At 34.4% G+C, this 22647-nt stretch overlaps 1 protein-coding gene across 10 annotated transcripts in view; it reads left to right on the forward strand.

Moving 5' to 3' along the window:
* The window catches only part of CDC42BPA (CDC42 binding protein kinase alpha), a 338932-nt gene that overhangs the window by 141960 nt on the left and 174325 nt on the right, over positions 1-22647 (forward strand). For all 10 annotated transcript variants that reach the window (XM_035011000.1, XM_035011004.1, XM_035011008.1 and 7 more), the window contains exon 6: positions 12233-12326. In XM_035011000.1, coding sequence (XP_034866891.1) covers positions 12233-12326 — 94 coding nt within the window. The remainder of the gene's footprint in view (positions 1-12232; positions 12327-22647) is intronic.

Here is a 22647-nt window from a genome sequence, read left to right on the forward strand (position 1 = left end):
AATGATCTAAAAATCACAAACTTTTCTTTATTGGTTCTACTCATAATAGCATTAGATATTGTCCTTGGTAATTAACATTAATAGTAATCATTAATCTCTTACTGGCTCATGACTTTTTCCAAACCTTTTTCACCCAGTGGAGGAAAGAGTTATCTCTACGTTTTTGTACTACTTGCCAGTGACATTCAGGGGATGTTCATTAAAAATTGCTGTGAGATTTAATTATAAATAGTCTTTTTTAACAGCTTTATTGAGATGTAATTCACATACCATACAATTCAGTCAATTAAAATGTGCAGTGGTTTTTAGTGTATCCACAGATATGTTAAACCATCACCTCAGTCCGTTTTAAACCATTTTCATCACTTCAAGCAGAAACCCTGTACCCTTAAGCTCTCACCTCCCTGTTCCCATATTTCCCTAGCCCTAAGGAACCATTAATCTCTCTGTCTCTATAGATTTGTCTGTTCTGGACATTTAATATAAATGAAACATAATGGGTGTCTCTCGACTGGCTTCTTTCACTTAGCACATTGTTTTCAAGGTTCAGTCATGTTGTAGAGTATCCTAGAGTGTACATCTCAGCTTAACCAGGTTGACTGCCTGGTAAAACTAAAACGCCACCATTTTCCAGAGATTTTTGACAGAGTCCATAGTGTGCCATGGGATCACAATGTACATAGTACAATCCAAAATTACTCAGTCTATCAGAAAATTATGATTGAGCCTCAAGAGAAAAAAGTGGACTGATAGCTCAAGATGACCCAGGTCAACTGACCTACATTTGAATTATAAGAATTGTCAAATTAAAAAAAGTACTTATTTTAAGCATTCTTCATGAAGTAAAGGAAAACACATTTAAAATGAAGTGATAGAAAATCTCAGTAGTGAAATAGAAAAAAAAAAGAACCAAATGAAAACTTCAGAATAGAAAAATACAGTATCTCAAATAAAATTTCACTGAATGGTTTCTGTATCAGAAAGGAGACTCATAAGAGAAAGTCAGTGAAATTGAGTATAGATCAGTAGAAATTATTCTATGCAAACTAGACATGGAAAGATTGAAAGAATGAACTGATAAGGGATGAAAAGATGTAATATATGTAATGGGAGCCCCGGAAAGACAGAATGGGACAGAAAAAATAATAGCTGAAGATGTCCCATGTTTGGAGAAACATAGGAATTTAGAGAATCAACAATCACAGGAAGTCAAAACAATATAAATTCTAAGACAGTCACACTCAGCACCTCCAAATCAAAGTGTGGAATACAAAGGACATGAAAAGTCTTGAAAGCATCTAGAGGAAAAATAACATTTTACATACCGGGGAAAAACAATCTGAGAGATATCAGATTTCTCATCAAGACCACAGGGGCTAAAAGATCATTGAACAATATGTTTACAACACTGGAAGGTAGAAAACTATCAACCTAGAATTTTATATCCAATGAAAATTTCCTTCAGGAATGAAGTTAAAAAGAGAATATTTTTAGATACATGAAACCCAAGAGAATTTATTGCTCAAGACCTTCCTTACCAGAAACGCTAATGACACATTTCGGAATGAAGGAAATGTTAGCAGAAGGAAATGTGGGTCTTCAAGAAAGAAGAAAGAGCATAATAAATGGTAAAAAAATCTCAGTGTATATAAAACACTTTTTTTCCTCTTCTTTATTTTTTTAAAGATTAAAAATTTTTTTGTTTATTTTTAAGTAATCTCTACACCCAAGGTTGGGCTTGAACTCACAACCCTGAGATGAAGAGTTTCACGCTTCACTGACTGAGCCAGCCAGGTCACCCCTCTCTTAGGTTCTTTAAAACTTGACTGTTTAATTTGTTTTGGTAGATATTCAGTGAACAAATATATAATATGTATGACAACTATAACATAATGGAGAGAGATAATGGCATAAGCAAATTCTAGTATAATTATAGACCTTTAAAAATTTTTTTTGAAAAAAGGAAAAAATCCTGTGGAGACAAAAAGAATAAGTGACTTATAGGGGAAAGAAAATCTGTTATAATCAGACAATTCGACAACAAAGGTTTATGACAGAAAAAAAAATCCTTTAAATATTTATGATACCCCAGAAGGAAGAACACGAACACAATCACCTTTCAGGTATAAAAAGCACAAACAAATGTCCTCAACTTGCAGGAGCCTGGGGAATGTTGATCCCTTGAATTTTTCCTGAACAATCTAGTACTCCGCTAGAGAATGAGCTACAGACAACCAAAATGACCGTGGAGAGTCAGCTTAAGGACTGGAGTTGCTCATTAAGTAATTGTAGAACTGAAACAGAAAACAAGTTATGGGAGAGGAAACAGCATTTACGGCCGTACACTCTAGGAATGGATGTAGGGTGCAACTATAAAAGTAGGTGGTGATAATTGGAATTTATACACATTTTTTTCAACTTGTTTTCAGGCATCAAATTTTTGGTTCTGGTATAAATAATGTTATTTTGAGATTGTTGTGTGTAAATGTCAAATAAAAGCAAATGCATGATTATGGAGTACTCCAATTCTCTTATCCCCCATGTCCTTAAGAATCAGGCCTGTTGGTGCAGAAGAAAGGAGACACTGATATAAGATAGAAGAGGACAACTGTAAGCTCTGTAGTTCTGAATTTGAATTGGAAGTATCAGAATGAGCTGCTGAGATTTCCATAATTTGCAAGAAGGACTCCCATAATTTCCTGAAAACTGCTCTGCTTACAGTTTATGATGTGGAGAGAGAGTACAGATTAAACTCAGCCAAGAGAAGAAGTGCATAGGGCAGAGTTCAGGCGAGTACTGGTATTATATAAGACTGATGAATCACTGACCTCAACCTCTGAAACTAATAATACATTATATGTTAATTAATTGAATTTAAATTGAAAAAAAAAAAAAGGAATCCTCCTTGCTTCTGGCACCTGCAAGTGCAGCCCTGGTCCTGGGACCCTGCATCATATAGGGAGGGTGAGGTGAGGAGAGAGTTATATCGTCATGCCAACATCCTCCCTCACTTCCTCTTTCCCCAGGAAAGTGGAATATACAAATTCATACTTGTTATATTAAGCTAGTCCTGATTCAGGGATCCTTTTTGTCACTATTACTGCGTTTTGTTTTGGTTTTGCCTTGAAATTTACTTTGTGTGGTAAAATATAGGTACAGCAGGCTTTTAATAATGGTATTCACATCCCTCCGATTTTCTTTCATCTTATTTTTATTCTTTTCATTTTGAGCCTCTCTTCTGTGTGCAGCAATTAGTTGTTTTTACTTGCTAAGCTAAAAAAAATTTCACTTTTTTTTTATTATGTTAGTCACCATATAGTACATCATTAGTTTTTGATGTAGTGTTCCACGATTCATTGTTTGCTTATAACACCCAGTCCTCCATGCAATACGTGCCCTCCTTAATACCCATCACTGGGCTAACCCATTCCCTTACCCCCCTCCCCTCTAAAACCCTCAGTTTGTTTCTTGGAGTCCATAGTCTCTCATGGTTCGTCTCCCCCTCCGATTTTACCCCCCTTCATTTTTCCCTTCTAAGGTCCTCCATGCTATTCATTATGTTCCACAAATAAGTGAAACCATATGATAATTGACTTTCTCTGCTTGACTTATTTCACTTAGCATAATCTCCTCCAGTCCCATCCATGTTGATGCAAAGGTTCGGGTATTCATCGTTTCTGATGGCTGAGTAATATTCCATTGTATATATGGACCACATCTTATTTATCCATTTGTCTGTTGAAGGGCATGTCAGCTCTTTCCACAGTTTGGCTATTGCAGACATTGCTGCTATGAACATTGGGGTGCATATGGCCCTTCTTTTCACTACATCTGTGTCTTTGGGGTAAATACCCAGTAGTGCAATTGCTGGGTCATAGGGTAGCTCTATTTTCAATTTTTTGAGGAACCTCCACACTGTTTTCCAAAGTGGCTATACCAACTTGCATTCCCACCAACAGTTGTAAGAGGGTTCCCTTTTCTCCACAACCTCTCCAACATTTGTTGTTTCTTGCCTTGTCAATTTTTGCCATTCTAACTGGTATAAAGTAGTTCAATAAATGGTGCTGGGAAAATTGGATAGCTATATACAGAAGACTGAAACTCGACCATTCTCTTACACCATACACAAAGATAAACTCAAAATGGATGAAAGACCTCAATGTGAGACAGGAATCCATCAAAATCCTAGAGGAGAACATAGATAACCTCTTCGACATTGGCCACAGCAACTTTTTTCAAGACATGTTTCCAAAGGCAAGGGAAACAAAAGTGAAAATGAACTTTTGGGACTTAATCAAGATAAAAAACTTCTGCACAGCAAAGGAAATAGTCAACAAAACAAAGAGGCAACCCACGGAATGGGAGAAGATTTTTGCAAATGACACTACAGACAAAGGGCTAATATCCAAGATCTATAAAGAACTTCTCAAACTCAACACCCAAAAAACAAATAATCAAATCAAAAAATGGGCAGAACACATGAACAGACACTTCTCAAAAGAAGACATACAAATGGCTAACAGACACATGAAAAAATGTTCATCATCATTAGCCATCAGGGAAATTCTAATCAAAACCACATTGACATACCACTTTACACCAGTTAGAATGGCAAAAAATCTCTGTCATTTCAAACACTGCACGTAAAATGCAAAGTACTAAATAAGCCTTAGGCGTTATTATTTTTTTTTATTATTATTTTTTAAAGATTTTATTTATTTATTTGAGACAGAGAGAATGAGAGACAGAGAGCATGAGAGGGAGGAGGGTCAGAGGGAGAAGCAGACTCCCCGCCAAGCAGGGGGAGCCTGATGCGGGACTCGATCCCGGGACTCCAGGATCATGACCTGAGCCGAAGGCAGTTGCCCAGCCAACTGAGCCACCCAGGCGCCCTAGGCGTTATTTTTATCAGGACAATATAGAGATTAAAGAAGTCCTAGTAGGAACAAAACTGTAAGTATGTTGTATATTTAAAAAATAGTAACAATACTGTGAGCAATTGTACTCCAGTAAGATTTGGAAATGTGGATGAAATGTGCATTAGAAAACCATAAGCCACTGTAATGTCCTTAAGAAGAAATAGAAATCATCTGAATCACCTAAGAACATTTAAAGAAACTGAGTCTGTAATGGGACGTTCTCCTTCCACAAGACTTCAATCTCGTATATTTTTAGGCATTTTGTACCTTCCCCCCCTTTATTTTTTACATTGAAATACATATGATAAAATACACAAGTGCTAGATGTGCCATGATGAATTTTGACAACGGATATACCTGTGTAGCTGTCATCGCAATCCAGATGTAGAATGTTTTTATCACCCTGAAAATTGCTTTGTGCTCTTTCCCAGTTAACGTTTGTTTCTCCAGCTACCGGTTGTTCTGGTTTCTATCCCCATAACTTAGTTTTACCTGTTCTGAAACTTTTTATAAATAGAATTCTACATCATGTATTCTTTCCTGTATGATGTCTTTTTTATCAACATATAGGTTTTTGAGATTCATTCAGTTTGATGTATATGACAATAGATTTTTCTTTATTGGTAAGTAGTCTTCCATTGTATAAATAATATGACAATTTATCCACCTCCCTGTTGATGGCCATTTGAGGTTTTTTTTTCCCGTTTTGAGCTATTAAAGTATAGCTGCTGTGAACATTGTTTTACTCCATGTGGTCTTATGGATGAAGAGGCTCTCTTTTACTTTTAAGAAAGCAATAATTGAATCCTCTATAAATTGTTTCAGAAAATTTGAGTTTTCAAAAAGCCATTTACCTCACTTTATGAAGATAGTAACACCTTGATAACAAAACTTGAGGATAGTACAAGAAAAGAATGTTAATATAGAACAATATCGCTTATGAAAAGAAAAGCAAAAGTCCTAAAGAGACAATTGAATCAAACTCAGCAGTGTAGATGTTATATTTGTCAATACTAATAAGACAGGCTTATTTTTCAATTTAATGTCTCTGAAATTGGGATGCTTTTTAAAATAATGGCTTCTAAAATTATAGTTGTGTGTTCTCCTTTAGTGGCACATGACATAGTGGTGCATCTTTATAATCAATGGAATTTTAGACTCCGTGATACATGGTACATTAAAAAACAGAAGTACAATCATGTGGGTTTCATCCCAGGATGCAAGGGAGTTTCAACATTAGACCATCTATTAGTGTAATATACTATACTAATAAGTTGAAGGAGGAAAACCATAAAATCTCAATACTAAAAGTAATAAAATTGAATATCCATTCCTGATACTTTTAGCAAATTATGAGTTGAAGATAATTCTCATAACCTGATACTGAATTTCTACTGAAAATCTAAACCAAGGATCATACTTAATGGCGAAACATTAGAAACATTCCCACTAAAATTGAAAGCAAGGTGAGAATGTTTCTTTGAAGAAAATCCCATTCACAATAGCAACAAAACTGTAAGGTACCCAAAACTAGAGATAATAAAACATAGATATATAAAATAAATATATAGATACCTAGTTAAGAAAAGATAAGTAATAGCTATATAGATAATAAAAGTTCTGTGCAGAAAACATTCAGTATTATTGAATGACATAAAAGAATATTCATAAGTAAGATACACTGTATACATGGATGGGAAGTCTTCTTATAAAGACATCAGTTCTTTCAGATTAATATATAAAACCATTGTGAGTCCCATCAAAATCTCAGTGTGTTCTATGGAACATATTAAGTTAATCCTAGCATTCATTTGGAAGAGCCATGACATTTTAAAAACCTGGTCTGCGGGTGTAGAGAGGTTATTACAGAGCTTTCGTAATTAAAATAGTGTGGTGTTGGTCCAGGTATAGGCGTATACATAGGATGACCATATATCTCAGTTTGCCTAGATCGGTTCCAGATTATGCTTGTTGTTCTGGTGATTATTAATAGGCTTCCTTTTACCCTGAAAGCTGTTCAGGAAGACTGCTTTAGGAATTTCTGAAACAGACCGATTTGATTTGCAAGCTAAGTGATGGTATAAATCAGTGGTGAAAGGATGTCATTCAATCAGTGGTGTTGGGACAGAAAGAAATGGGATGGGTCTTTATCTCACACTACATGCAAACATTTATTCCAGGGAGACTAAAGACTTGAAATGAAAAGTAAAACTTTAAAACTTATAAAAGAAAATATAGGACATTATCTGTATGACCTCTGGGAGAAGGTAAGGGAAATTTCCTGGGACACAAACCACAAATTATGAGAGTAGAATTGTGGTTGCAAAGGGATGGGGAGATAGGGAGAGGTTGGTCAAAGGGTACAAACTTACAATTATAAGATGGATAAGGCCTTGGAGCACCTGGATGGCTTAGTAGTTTAAGCGTTCGACTCTTGATTTCGGCTCAGGTCACGATCTCAGGGTCGTGGGTTTGAGCTCTGTGTTGGGCTCCTCACTCAACGGGGAGTCAGCTTGGAGACTATCTCTTCCTCCCTCTGCCTTTCTCCCCCTAAGTAAATAAATCTAAAAAAAAAAAAAGATGAATAAGGTCTGAGAAGCTAATGTATAATGTGACTATAGTTGATAAAACTGTGTTGTATGACTGAACTTTTCTAAGAGAATGGAAATTGTTTTACTGAAAAACACCACCAAAAACAAAAGAACACATGATTAGTGTGTTAACAGTGAGAATCCCTTCATGATGTGTATGTATATCAATCATCATGTTGTATACTCTAAATATATGACAATTTTATTTGTAAGTTATATCTCAGTAAAGCTGAAAACAGTGAAAAAGACAAAAATTGTAAATTATAAGACTACATTGACCTTAAATAATTTTTTTTACGAATAAGACATTATAAACAATGTGAGAAAACAAGCCCACATGCTGAGAGAAGAGATTTGTAACACATTTAAACTAAGCTTGAGTAAACAGAATTCCTGAATATTAACCCAAACCCCAAAAATGAACAGCACACACACAGTATAAGAAAATGGCAAAGGAGGGGCCCCTGGGTGGCTCAGATGGTTAAGCATCTGCCTTCGGCTCAGGTCATGATCCCAGGGTCCTGGGATTGAGCCCCACCTCGGCTCAGCGGGGAGCCTGCTTCTCCCTCTCCCTCTGCTTCTCTCCCTGCTCATGCTCTCTTTCTCTCTCTCTCTATCTCTGTGTCTCAAATGAATAAATAAAATCTTAAAAAAAAAAAAAAGAAAATGGCAAAGGATATTAACTGGCATTTTACAGAAGAGGAATGTGAGATGACTAGTGATAATGTAAAAAAAGATTCTTAACCTTAGTGGTATTCATGCTTGTAAAGTTGAAGACTCATGTGTCTTTCATCATAGCAATTCCACTTCTAGGTATACAGCCTGGAGAAACGTTCATAGATGAGCACTAGGCAACATTAGTAAAAATATTCATTTCAGAATTTTGTATGATAGCAAAATAATCAACGTCTAAAATTGTTAAGAACTAAATTCTATAATCAGGAGAACTGATAAATTTGGTCTATGAAAGTATTCCATATAGCAATTAAATCTAACAAACTAGAACAATGTGTATCAATGTGGGTAACATGTTTTACCCACAGTATTAGAATAAAACCACATTTCAAAGGCTACACACAGTTTGACATCAGTTATAAAGTTTAAAGACATTCAGAAAAATAGTCTTATGGTTGTATATATGTACTAATAATATAAAATATGTATGGATATAGTAAATGCCAGGATAGTGGTTGGTAACCTGTGGGGAGTGGATGAAGGAGAGAATATGGAAAGGTAAAGGGATACTTAGGGAGCATCAATTCTATCCTGTTAAATATTTTCCATTTCATTATTTATTATTTGTTATAAATATAGATATAATTTATTTGTCTAATTAAGTTTTAATATTTCCTACTTTTAAAATAGCCTAAAATATTATTGATGATTATGAATCCTTTCACTCTTTTCCTTTTCTGTAATGCCTTTCGTCTTCTTTAAAATCTGAGAAATATGCCAATAGCAGTATGTGTAGTGACTATACAGCTTGATATTTTTTAAAATAAAGAATAGAATCATTTTTTATACTTCTCTAAAAATGGTTTAGGTAATTTTCAAGGTTCCTTCCAGCACTAAAGTATACTTCTTTGATGTTTCCAAACAACAGAAAAATCTTTTTTTAATACACCATTCTGACAGTGGGATAAATTCAAACTTTGAGGATAATGAAGCCAATTTCCTATAAAAGTTGTTTTCAGTCCATCATCTGCCTGTCTCTGTTAAGCAGTCATTTGTCATCTTCAAGAGGTGTCACCAAACTTTTTATGTAAAAGGCCAAACAGGAGATATTTTAGGCTTGGAAGGCCACAGTGTCTGTAGTCAGAACTCCTCAACTCACTCTGCTGTTGTAATGAGAAAGCTGCCATAGATAATACTTAACCATCTGAGCCACCCAGGCGCCCCATGCCATAGATGATACTTTATAAGTGAATGGATGTGACTTTATTTACAATGAAATTTTACTTACAAAAATGGTCAGTGGGCTGGATTTGGCCTCTAGGTCAACATTTGCCAACTCATGATGTACAACACACAGAAATTACTTCAATAATATTATCCTCTTATTGCAGATGGGAAAAAGGAGCCATAGAGACCTTAAGTGGTATCATTCAGGTTAAATTAAAGGACCCTTACCTAAGGAGACATACCTACAGAAATGTTGCCATGGTCAATGTCAAAGAGATTACTGCCTGTGTTTTCTTTTAGTTTTATGGTTTCAGGTCTCACATTTAAGTCTTTAATCCATTTTGAGTTTATTTTTGTAAATGGTGTAGGAAGGTGGTCCAGTTTCATTCTTTTGCATGTAGCTGTCCAGTTTTCACAATGCCATTTATGGAAAACACTGTCTTTTCCCCACTGTATATTCTTGCCTCCTTTGTCATAGGTTAATGGGCCATATAAGCTTGGGTTTATTTCTGGGCTCCCTGTTCTTTTCCATTGATGTCTGTTTTTGTGCCAGTACCATGCTGTTTTGATTACTACAACTTTGTAGTATATCTTGAAATCTGGGATTGTGATACCTCCAGCTTTATTTTAGATATGTCTCTTCAAGCAAGGGAAACAAAAGCAAGAATAAACTGTTGGGACTACATCAAAACAAAAAGCTTTTGCACAGTGAAGGAAACCATCAAAAGATGAAAAGCAACCTATTAAATGGGAGAAGACATTTGTAGATGATATATCCAGTAAAGGGATAATATCCAAAATATATGAAGAACTCAAACAACATAATAGCAAAAAACCAAACAGTCTAATAAAAAAATGAGCATAAGAACTAAACAGACTTTTTTCAAAAGACAAAATGGCCAACTGGTACCTGAAAAGTTGCTCTACATCACTCATCATCAAGGAAATGCAAATCAAAACCACAAAAAGATGTTACCTCATACCTGTCAGGATGGCTAGGATAAAAAAAGACAAGAAATAACAGGTGTTGGTGAGGGTGTGGAGAAAAAGAAACCCTTGTGCACTGTTGGTGGGATTATAAACTGGTGTAGCCACTGTGGAAAACATCATAGAAGTTCCTCAAAAAAATTAAAAATAGAGATACCATATAATCCAGTAATTCCATTCCTGGGTATTTACCCAAAGACACAAAACACTAATTTGAGAAGATATATGCACCCTTATGTGTATTGCAGCATTATTTACAAAGCCAAGATATGGAAGCAGCCAAAGTATCCATTGATAGATGAATGGACAAAGAAGATATGGTGTGTGTGTGTGTGTGTGTGTGTACATACATACATGTATGTATATGGAATATATATAGTGAAATATTAACCATAAAAAGAATATGATTTTGCCATTTGTGACAACATGGATGTACCTGGAGAGTATTATGCTAAATGAAGTAAGTCAGAGAAAGACAAATACCATGTGATTTTATCTATATATAGGTCTAAAAAATAAAACTAATGACAAGGAAAGAAATAAAAAAGTAGACTCTTAAATACAGAGAACAGACTGATGGTTGTCAGAGGAGAGGTGGGTCGGGGATGGATGAAATAGATAAATGGGGTTAAGAGGTACAGACTTCCAGTTATAAAATAAATAAGGAAAGAGATGGAAAAAAAAAAAAGTGACCCTAACCACATGGTAATAGAATTCTTTTGGCATTTATGATGTTCATAGATAATTTTTTTCCTTCGTCTACATGTAGAATATGTTGAGAAGGTCTGATCTCTTAATTTTTCAGAATTAATCTTTAGATTATGATTAGAAAACACATTGCTGGGTCTTTACAGGAATCATTTTATGTATTTTGCCGAAGTTTGCATCCCTTTTCCTTATTCACATGTAGAAACAAATACAAAAACTGGTGTGATTTAATTTGCTGTTAATTAGATTTGTATATTTTACAAGCCTTTGACTTAACATCCATAAATAGCTTTATATAACATAAATTACTACTAAGCAGTTGTGTCAGTTGTATTTCTTAATTTTTTTTTTTTTTTAGATTTTATTTATTTGAGAGAGACAGAGACAGTGAGATAGAGAGCACAAGTGGGGAGGAGAGGGACTGTCAGTTGTATTTCAAATAAGCTTTATGAAGAAATTTCTTTGCAATTACTTTGACTCAAAGTAATTGAACATTTATTTATTTACATTTATGTTCAAGGTCTAGGAAGTATATTTTTTCCTCTCCAATTTCATGGGCTAGAGAATAGTATGTTTTGTATATATCAAATAATTATGGCTCTTCTCTGTATACAGAAAATAGGCCTACCATGGTCATACTGGAATCTTTGCAAATCTAAATTAATTTAACCTGAATGAAAACTGCCAGGAAGGGGCACCTGGGTGGCTCAGTCTGTGAAGTGTCCGACTCTTATTTCAGCTCAGGTCATAATCTCAGGGTTGTGAGATCAAGCCCCGTGTTGGGCTCCACGCTCAGCTTAAGATTCTTTTTCTCCCTCTCCCTATGCCCCACCCGCACTCACTCACGCAGGCATGCGCTCTCTCTCTCTCTCTTAAAGAGAAAAAAAAAAAAGACAAAAAAACTGCCAAAAAGCTTTTTATCTCCAGAACACAGAAAGTGCATGTGTTTCAGAAAGTTATCATATGAACCAGAGCCAGGATTTGAACCCACAATGTAGTCAAGTAGGTGTTCTTAGAGTATTAATTTTAAAAGAAGTTGAGATTTTCAAACAAATTTTTATCTTACCAAGTAAATGGTTGTATTTATTTTTCTCAACTAAAAATTGAATGTGTCTGTCTTTTCAGGGACATCAAACCTGATAATATATTGATGGATATGAATGGACATATTCGATTAGCAGATTTTGGTTCTTGTCTGAAGCTGATGGAAGATGGAACGGTAAATAAAGATAAATCTCAAGTCACTTTATCCACAGATATCTCCCTTGCTACTTGTCCTCTTTATCTGTTTTGGAAACCATCTATTTATATTATCTAAGTATCCGTCCGTCCGTCCGTCCGTCCATCCATCCATCCATCCATCCATCCATTTGTCTTTCTATGATCCACCTTTTCCCACAGTGGCATTAGGGATACTTATTCATAATAGAGTCTGTTTACAAAGTCCAATGCCATTTTTAACTGCTTATATTAATGATGTTAAGATTGATATAATGTGTCTTTTATGAGAACCTTGTTTGGTTTTTTTCTTTAGCTGAACTGTTTGTTATTGTACTTGAGATATTTTCACAGTTTAAGAGAGGTGAATAAAATAAGTCCTACATGGAAGAAGAAAATGTGACTCCTTCTTCACCTTTATTTTTTTTTTTTATCTTTCTTTCCTTGTTGTCTAGTTTTTTTGAGGGACAATATTCAACAAATGAATGATCAGAACATCCTCTACGTGGATTTAGTTTCACATTCCCATTTGGTTTACTTCTACTAACCCTAGATCCCTCATATAAACTTAAAAGTTTATATGCCCCAATTTTATTCCTTGTTTTGTTTGTTTTTACTTCATCTTCCTGGCTGTATAGCAGAAGTCCAAATATATGTAATTTCACTTTGGCAGAAACTATTTTGGAGAGCAGTTTATATAATATATTCCAAAGGCCATGAAAATGTCATATTATTTTGGACCAGTAATTTGACTTCTGAAAATTTATCCTAAGGAGATAAACTTTAAAAAAATAGATTATATGACTTCTGCCTCTGGCCATGATGAAAGGAGTAATCGGTACCAAATTGTCCTCTCACTATAAAAAACTGTAAAATTGTACATAATATTTGGGACAACTGTTTTCAGGCAATGGACAACAGGCAGCATAAGACTGTTATCTTTGAGAGAAATGAATTCATGAGATGTACCTTACAGTTTCCCAGGATGGGGACTGTATGCAGGCTCTGGTGCAGAAACCTAGAGTTAGAGCCGAGGGTAGTAGTCATACAGAGCTGAGGAGAAAGACATCAGAGGTGAGTTAGTTGAGTTAGTTAGTCTGCAGTGCTTAACACTGGAGAGGAGGGAGTTGTTCAGAGAGAGGGCCTAAAGATATGGGGCTATCTTTTGAAGGTTGGGCTACCAAATTATAGATGCTGTGCATCTGAAAATTGAACAGGTTACTGGAAATCAAGCAGTGCTGGGGAAGAGACAGTACATGGGGACACTGGAATTTCGTCCCTGGGGAGCTATTTAACACCTTTATAACATGTAAGACTTACTCCAAACCTGTGTAATAGTCTAAATCCAAGTCCTGATAAAATTCATTGAGTTTGAAAGTGGTCTGCCAAGTCAAGGGGATTGAGATGAATTTTAGAGTTCTACAAATCTGCCCCCAAAGATTGTAATTGTAAGCTAACCCTTGTTTAAAGAGATCAGGCAGTATTTTTTTTATCTGCTTCAATAATAATTAACATCTTCAGCAGAAGATAACAGAGTCCATACTCTCTATAATATCTTTCTGTCAGTGACCAACATTCAATTAGAAATCACGAGACCAAACAAAAATGGGGATAGGGATAGGGATTGTGATACAGACTTAAAAAATAAAAGTAGTCAATAGAAACTTTGATAGCACAGATGTTGGATTTAGCAGACAGAGACGTAATGAAGCTATCATAAATGTGTTTTTTTAAAATATGTCTAAAGAATCAAAATACAGTCTTAAAGATGGCTCGGATAAGGAATCTCAGTGGGAAAAGAAATGAAATGGACCTTTTAAGAACTTGAAAAGTGTAGTAATAGAAATAAATAACTCACACAAGTAGGTTAATGGCAGATTAGAGATGAGAGAAGAAAGTGCCAGTGAGTTTGAAGACAGGTCAATAATGATGATCCAGTCTGAAGAACAGAGAGGAAAAGATTGAAGCAAAATAAATTCAGGCCCAGGGTTCTACATGATTGGAATACTAGAAGGAGAAGAGAGTGAAACGGGCAGAAAGAATTTGTAGGATTGTTGGCTCAGACTTACCAAATATGATGAAAAACACAAATGTAAGAATCTTAGTGTACCTCAAGGTTAAAAGGAACCACACCTGTCCACAATTAAACTCCTGAAAATTAACGATAAGGGGAAAAAAATGGAAAGCAGCCATAATTAAAAACATGTTACATACTTTGGGAAAATGGTAAGAATAACCATAGGTGTCTCATCAGAAATAATATCTTTAAAGTGCTGAAAGAGAAAAAAAAATCTATAAACCAAGAATTCTATGTCAAGCAAAAATATTCCTCAAAAATGAAGGTGAATAAAAGACTATCAGTTAAATGAAAGTGATTAATCTGGATGCTAGAGAATGTCCTTTAATCCAAAGGAAATGATACCATTTGGATACTTAGATCAATAGGATAAAGAATATCAGATAGGATAAATAAAATCTGTAGGATAAAGAAAAAAAAGACTCATCTTTTATTCAAAATTTACATAAAAGCCATCTGATGAGTGTGAAAAGCAAAAATAATCACACTGTCATGTGGGGTTATGATATTTGTAGAAGTAAAAGATCTGAGGGCAGTAACACAATTTAGAATGTGTCTATGGAACTGCACTGCTTGGGGACACCTGTGTCTCTTTGAAGCATGAAGTGGGCAGCCAATAATGGCAGGTATGATACAGGAAGGGAGAACTTGCTGAGTTGAGAAGACACAGATTCAAGTCAGGGAGGCTGTGGCATCAGGAAGTTTTGGGTCAGAACTCAGGAGAGCAGAGCACTACCCTGAAGAAGAATTCCAGGGGAAGAGCTGGTGTTTCCCCGAGTCCTGTCCCTTAGACTGAAAGCTGGGGCTCTTCTCTTGGAGTCTCATAGGCAGCCTTCCAACTCCCTGGGCATTCCAGAATGCAGTGAGGACTGTTTCTGTCTGTATGAGCTACCCACGATCAAGTTTATTCCTTGAAATCCTGGTGTGTCTTCCTAGTTGTTCATTCTTTACTGATGATCTCAAAATAATTTTCCTGGACGTACTAGCATGTTTATCCTCCATTTAGAAAATTATAATGAATAAGCCTTTTTACTTGTTTTATTTCCATTTTATTTTTATTTTTTATCAAAGTGATCTATATATATTTTAAGCAGACTTATCATAAAAACTGCATTCCTTTGTCCCATTCTTCCTGCCTCCAAATCTCTACTGCTAGAGGCAGACACCTAGAGACTTCTGGCTGCTTTTCCTGTTGCTTCCTTTACTTACATATTTCTTGTTATCATACTTGTGCTACTATCTTTTGATTATTTCGTTCTAGATATTACCTGTTAATTTCCTACCATTTCATCCAACCCATACACTTTCTGTTTTCCTAGTGTAAGTCTTTCCTTAAATCATGTTCATTTCTTTATGACTCTATACAAATATTATTCATAGTTTGGCCATGCAGTTTATTTTAATTACAGTTCTTTTCTGAACATCTTTTTGTTGTCCTTGGTGTAAGTGACCACTTTGCCTTGTTTTCTATATAACTCTCACCAGTTTATCCCCAAACTTTCCAACCCATAATTCCTTTCTCTCTCGGACACATTATGTAACCTAGCAGTTCCCATTTACCTTTTGGAGAGAGCTACGCTCGAGTCTTGCCTTCTCCCTTCTCATCCAGACTGTTCTGCTGGCCAGTTGTAGCACAGTCATGCCAGGACTACCCTACTCTTCATCGTGGGCTTCACTGCATGGCAGTCCAGCAGCGCATCCGCTGTTTCCTGGCTCCCATTTCTGGCTTTCTCTTCATCTGGTAGTAGCTCCTGAGAAGGGTTCTAATGGAAGTAAATATTTTATAGTCTTGTACATGTGAAAAATGCTTTCACTTCTACCCTCATACTTGATTGATAATTTGAGCATAGTATTACAGATTTGAAATGATTTTTCTTAGAATTTAGCAGGCATGGCATTCTTCTAATTTAATGTTGAGACATCTGGTGCCACTCTAAATCTCATTTGTTCTATTATAACCTTTCCCCCCTTTTCTAGGAGCATTTAGGATATTCTGTTTTTCCCAGTGTTATGATTATATGACTTTGTATGGATCTTTATTTATCACCTGAGCAGCTCCTTTAATTTTAGCCTTTCCCAGATTTTGTGACTTTCCAAATCAAGTCTCAGCTTGCTTTTTGGTTCTCACGTATAAATTGAAACTATGCCATCTTAATCACTACACCTTTATAAGAAGTCAGTTTCTGGGAAGGATGTCCTGCTATAATTCTTTTTCCTCCTCTAAGATTGTCTTGGCTATTCTTGGCCATTTGTTTTTCCATATGATTGTTAGGATTATATTATTGGTTTATATACATACATGTACACACATACCCCTTCAGAAACAAGCTAGTAGACCTGCATTGAATTTAGAGGTTAATTTTGGGGAAATTTATATCTGTAACATGGAATCTTCCCTTCCACAAACATGGTGTCTCTCTCCATTGTTTTAGGTTTTCTTTTGTGTCTGCTATTGAAGTTTTATAATCATGTTCACTGTAAATCCATTACCTTTATTTGTTAAATTTGTTCCTAGGCACACTGTGGATTTTTGGGGCGTGGAGCATTATAGATGATAACTTTTATAATTTTTCAGTTTAACAGCTTGTTGCTTTTGTTTAGGACCACAGTTGATTTTTGTATACTCATCTTGAAACTAACAAGCTCACTAAATTTTTTATTAGTTCAAAATAATTTGTAGATTCTTCTAGGTTTTGTATGTATACAATCATGCAATCCACCAATAATGATCAACTTTAGGTTTTGTCTTTAACAAATGCTTACATATGCTGTTTCCCCCCCATATGCAATCAGTGACCTTCAGTGCAATATTAGAGACGTATGGTAATAGGGAGTTCTTTGCTTTGTTCTTGATGCTAATGGTGTTTTTTTCTGTAGTTTCAAATTAAGTATGATGTTTGCTGTAAGTTTTTGGTAGATATTCCTTACAAGATTAAGGAAATTTCTGTGTCTTATTATGAAATTTCTGTTTCTTATTAGCATAGAATGTCTTGTTATGGTTGTTATTGTTGTAATCAAATGACTTTTCTGCATCCAGTGAGATGATGATATTAGGGTGTTTTTCCTTTAATCTGTTAAACTGATGAATGACAAAGATTATCTAATGTTAAATCATCCATTCTTTGGCCAAACATAACTCTATCATGAAGATGTATTGATATTTTTGAACAAATTGCTGGATTGACTCTGCTAATATTTTATATTGGATTGTTACCAGAGAGTCATACTTGAGATTGACCATTCTGAGATTGCAGTATGATTTTCTTTCTCAAATTGTTCTTGTCTGATTCTTGTGTTTGGGCTATCTTAGCCTTATAAAATGGACAGGTGGTAGTCCTATTCTCTCCCCTTATCAATTTTGGCTTTAGAACAGTTTATATAATACAGAGGTTATCTATTTTTTAGGAAATTGGTAGACCTCACTTTTGTTTTATGTTAATCACCATATATTACATCATTAGTTTTTTTTTTCTGCTTTATTTTTATTTAAGAAATTCTTTCCTATAACTATGTCAAAATTTTTTCGTTTTTTTTCTATTTTATTTTTATTTATTTATTTATTTATTTTTATTCTTATGTTAATCCCCATACATTACATCATTAGTTTTAGATGAAGTGTTCCATGATTCATTGTTTGTGCATAACACCGAGTGCTCCATGCAGAACGTGCCCTTTTAAATCACCTTTACCTTGGTTTGGTTTTGTTTTCCTCTTGTTTTTTTGGTTTGTTTTCCAGGTAGATTTTATACTATTGATTCACATTTTTTAATGGTTATAGGTCTGTTTGGTTTTCTATTTCTTCCTGAGTCAGTTTTGGTAAGTTATATTTTTTTTCTATGAAAATTGTCTATTTTCTGTGAGTTTTCAATTTTGTTGGTATAATGTTCATATTGCACTCTTCCTAGCTTTAAAATCTCTGTTACATGTGTAGTTTTTGTTGTTTTTTCAATCCTAATGTTTGCTTGTGCTTTTCTTTCCCTTCATCAGTCCTGATATATAGAGCATTTTACTATTTTTCATTTCTAAATATTTTCCAACTTTAGTTAGAATACTTCTGTGGACCATTGATTATTTAGATATCTGCCTTTTAATATCTTTAGTGTAGTATTTACTTATTTATTTGGTTCTTTCTAGTTTTATTTTACTGGAGTGTGGGTCTATTTGATATCAGTTTTTTCTGGCATTTGTCAAGATTTGCTTTTGCTTTATAACAGGCTAGGTTTTATAATGTTACTTGTTTGTTTGAAAATAATACACTCTTTTTAATTTCTGGGTGCAGGTTTCTATGTGGGTCCATAAGATTGAAGTTGTTAATTTGTTGTTCAAATTTTTTATATTCTTACCAGTTTTATTTCTTTCTGCTATACCATCTATTATTTTAAAAGTCTTATTATGATACTGAATTTATTAATTTTTCCTTGTAATCAACGATGTTTTCACAACCCTTTTGTAGCTACATTGTTAGGTATATTCAGAATTGCTATTCCAGGGTATTTTCTTTTACAATTATGTTAATGAATTTTTAAAAATCTTAATAATGATTTTGCCTTTAGAGTCTATTTTAACTGATAGAAATATAGCTACCATAATTTTCTTTTAACATCTGCCTGATGTATCTTTTCCATCCTTTTACTTTTAACCTTTCTGTGTCCTATGTTTAGGTATATCCCTTTTAAACAGATTATTGCTAATTTTTAAAAATATTTGTTCATTTTGGTTTTATTTGTCATCCAGTGTGATGATGCTGTCTTTTAATAGGTAAATTTAATCCATTTATAAATTTTATGATGATCAATATATTTGTATTCTTAGTATCTGATCTTGTGCTATTTACTGTAGGTTTTGCTTGTTTGTTTGCATGCATGCTTTTTTCCCCCACTTTCCTGCCTGCTGTTGATTTGGTCAAGTGTAGTTTAATTTCTCTTTTTATTTAACATCTTTGGAAGCTATACATTCTATTTCAATTATTTTAATGTTTATCTTTAAATTTTTAACACTTAAGGTTTACCTAAAGTCTAGAGTCAGTTTCTCCACCATATTCCTAAGCCAAACAAGAAATTCGGTTTATCTTATACCATATACAAAAATTAACAAAAAACTAATCCAAGATCTGAATATAAGAGCTAAAACTATAAAACTCATAGAAGAAAACATAGGGGAATGCTTTATGACATTGGATTTAGCAATGATATCTTGGACATGACCCCAAACAACAGGCAACAAAAGGAAAAATAGATCAATAGGACTATACCACCTTTGTGACTGTGTCAGTCATCTTGGTGAAAAGGCAAACGATGGAATGGGAGAAAATAGTTGCAAATCATATGTCTGATTAGGGGCTAATTATCCAGAATATGTGATAATATAATTACCTACAACTCAGTAACAGAGCAATTCAAAATGTGCAAAATACTGGAATAGACATTTCTCTGAAGAAGATATAGAAATGGCCAACAAGCTCAATGTCCCTAGTCATTAGGGAAATACAAATCAAAGATACTACCTCACACCCATTAAGTGACTACTGTTAAAAAATTTTTTTAAATCCTGCAATAAAACAGAAAAGAATTGTTGGTGAAGATGTGAAAAAATTGGAACACTTGTGTTCTGTTGGTGTTAATGTAAAGTGTAAAATGCTGTAGCCACTCTGAAAAACAGTATGGCAGTTCTTCAGAAAATTAAAAATAGAATTATTGTATGATCCAGCAATTCTAGTTCTGGGTATGTAATATACTTCACAGAATTGAAAGTAGTGACTCAAAGAGGTACTTGTATACCCACATTCATAGTATCCACAATATCCAAGAGATTTAAGTAACCAAAGTGTCCATCAGTAGATGGATGGATAAAGAAAATGTGATATTTACATGTAATGGAATATTATTATTCAGTCTTAAAAAGAAGGAAATTTTAACACATGATACAAGATGGATAAGCCTTGAAAATGTTAAGTGATTTAAGCCAGACATAAAATATCAAATATTGTATGATTTCATGGCTCTGAGGCACCTAGGGTAGTCAGACTCAGAGAGAAAGTACAGTGGTAGTTATCAGGGCCCAGGATGGGGCGGGAGGTGGTCAGGGGGCAGTTAGTGCTTACTGGATGCAGAGTTTCAGTTTTGCAAGATGAAAAGAGTTATGGAGAAGGATAGTGGTGATGGTTGCACCACAGCATGAATGTGCTTCATGCCCTTGGAGTGTATGCTTGGAAATGGTTATAATGGTAAATTTTGTGCTATGGGTATTTTACCACAATTAAAAATAATAATTAAAAAGTAAATTAAAAATAAAGATGAGAAAATAAGAAACTTCAACCACTTGAATCCTAATTGTTCCCTTGGTAACATGTTACTGTTTTCTGGTATTTTAGTTCCATCTGATATTTCAACCTTTAAATAGTTGTCCCTCCTACTCTGCTACCTCTCTTTCTCCTTCTCTTTTTCCTACTCCTCCTTGTCTTCTTCCTCTTTGTCATTATTTTGTCAAATTAATGACTGTATGTATGTTAAAGTTTACTAATACCTTTGTTCACAGTCGCTTCTACTATCACGTTCTTCCATGTGCATTAAATTTCTTGTTTCCTCAAGTGCGTCCTTATGTTTATCTGAAAGTCTATACATGGAAAATCACTCACTCTTTGTGTGAAAATGTCTATACTTAACCCCCATTTGTGTGTCATATTTAGGTGACAATTATTTTGTCTTGTCGCTTTGAAGATACAATTCCATTTTCTTCTGACTGCTGTGTCAGTGCTAATAATTCCGCTGTCAGTCTAATTGCTGTGCCTTGGTAGGCAACCTCTTTATATTCTTTACTGTTTTGAAGATCTCTTTGCCTTTGGTACTCTGCAGTTCAACTGAAGTTCAACTGCAAGAAGTGGATCTGGTTTTATTTATCTTTTCATATCTTTTACCTATTCACTTTTTTTTTTTTTATTTTAAGGATTAGCTTTTTGGGGTTTTTTCCCCCATTTCTAGGACTTCATTTCACTTTATAAATCTTTCTTTTCTTATGATTTCACTTTTTAAATCATCTCTAATCATTTTAAACATACTTATTTCATGAAGTAGAATTGATCATTGTTAGGGGTCTAATTATATTGCTTCAATTTTTGACTTTTTTTTTGTAATGGATTGTTTCCTCATTTAGTCTGTATTTTTGGATTGTGAGCTCATCTTCAGTGGGCTATTATATGTGAGAATTATATGTGCTCAGGTTTGATCATGTGTCCTATAAAATAGTGAGTTTTGAATAGTAGTAGTTTTGAATTTGTTATGCCAGGTTTTTAGTGTGCACCTTACCTGGTGCCAGTATTTTTGCCAATTCCTTGGCCTGAGGACTTCTGGACCACAGAAGCACTATGATTTAGAATATCCACTGCTGGGACTATGTGGCTGAAAGTGATGAATTTTGGGAGGAGCAATTTTTTTCTTCACATTTCAGCCACAATCAATATAGATAAAATATCTTTCTCTGAGTGGCAGATTTTTATAATTCACCTTTCACTTACCCTCTAGAGTAAAGGCTATTATATGGGGTGGATTCTTGCTTCAAACTTCATATAAGCTGAGGGCTGTCCTCTTGTCCTCATGGATATATTAAAATCCAAGTACGTAGAAAATGAAAACCAACATTCCCCAGCCCCATTCCTGCTATAACACTTATCACCCTGGTTCTCAAACATTTGATTACCAGCCCCTAAGAATTTCTTTTTTCTCTAAGAGCTCATTTATATGTTTACAAAAATGGTTGTTATATTTTATCTAGCATTTTTAAGAGTTTGAGGTACATGAGTTTTCAAGTTCCCTTATCTCAGTATTATCAAAGAGGAAGTCTATTCTAATGATTACTAAGAATGATATTTTTTTCTAGAAAATCCAGAATATTAGCATTATTCTACCTTGAGAATGTTCTTTTTTGATATGCTTCTTTAAAACATACAAAGAAACAATTTTATTTTACCTCAGAGTACCTTACAAGATGTGTGTGTGCCCAGGATCATTTTTAGTGATTATTTTCTTATTTAGATCTAACTTGCTTATTTTTTGAAGAATATGTTTCAAACCCCTCTGTAATTTTTAAAATTAATAAGTAGTTTGCAGTACATTGTTAATATTGATTTCCTTAGGTTTGAATTAAGGTGTTTTAAAATAATTTCCGGGTTGCTGATAAGTATTGGCCTGTTTTTTTTTCAGGCTATATTTTCCTTTGACAAATTGCAGAATTTTCCTAGTTCCATTATTTA

Source organism: Mirounga leonina, unplaced genomic scaffold, assembly GCF_011800145.1.
Source record: "Mirounga leonina isolate KUSES-001 unplaced genomic scaffold, KU_Mleo_1.0 Mir_154, whole genome shotgun sequence".
Classification (NCBI taxonomy): Eukaryota; Metazoa; Chordata; class Mammalia; order Carnivora; family Phocidae; genus Mirounga; species Mirounga leonina.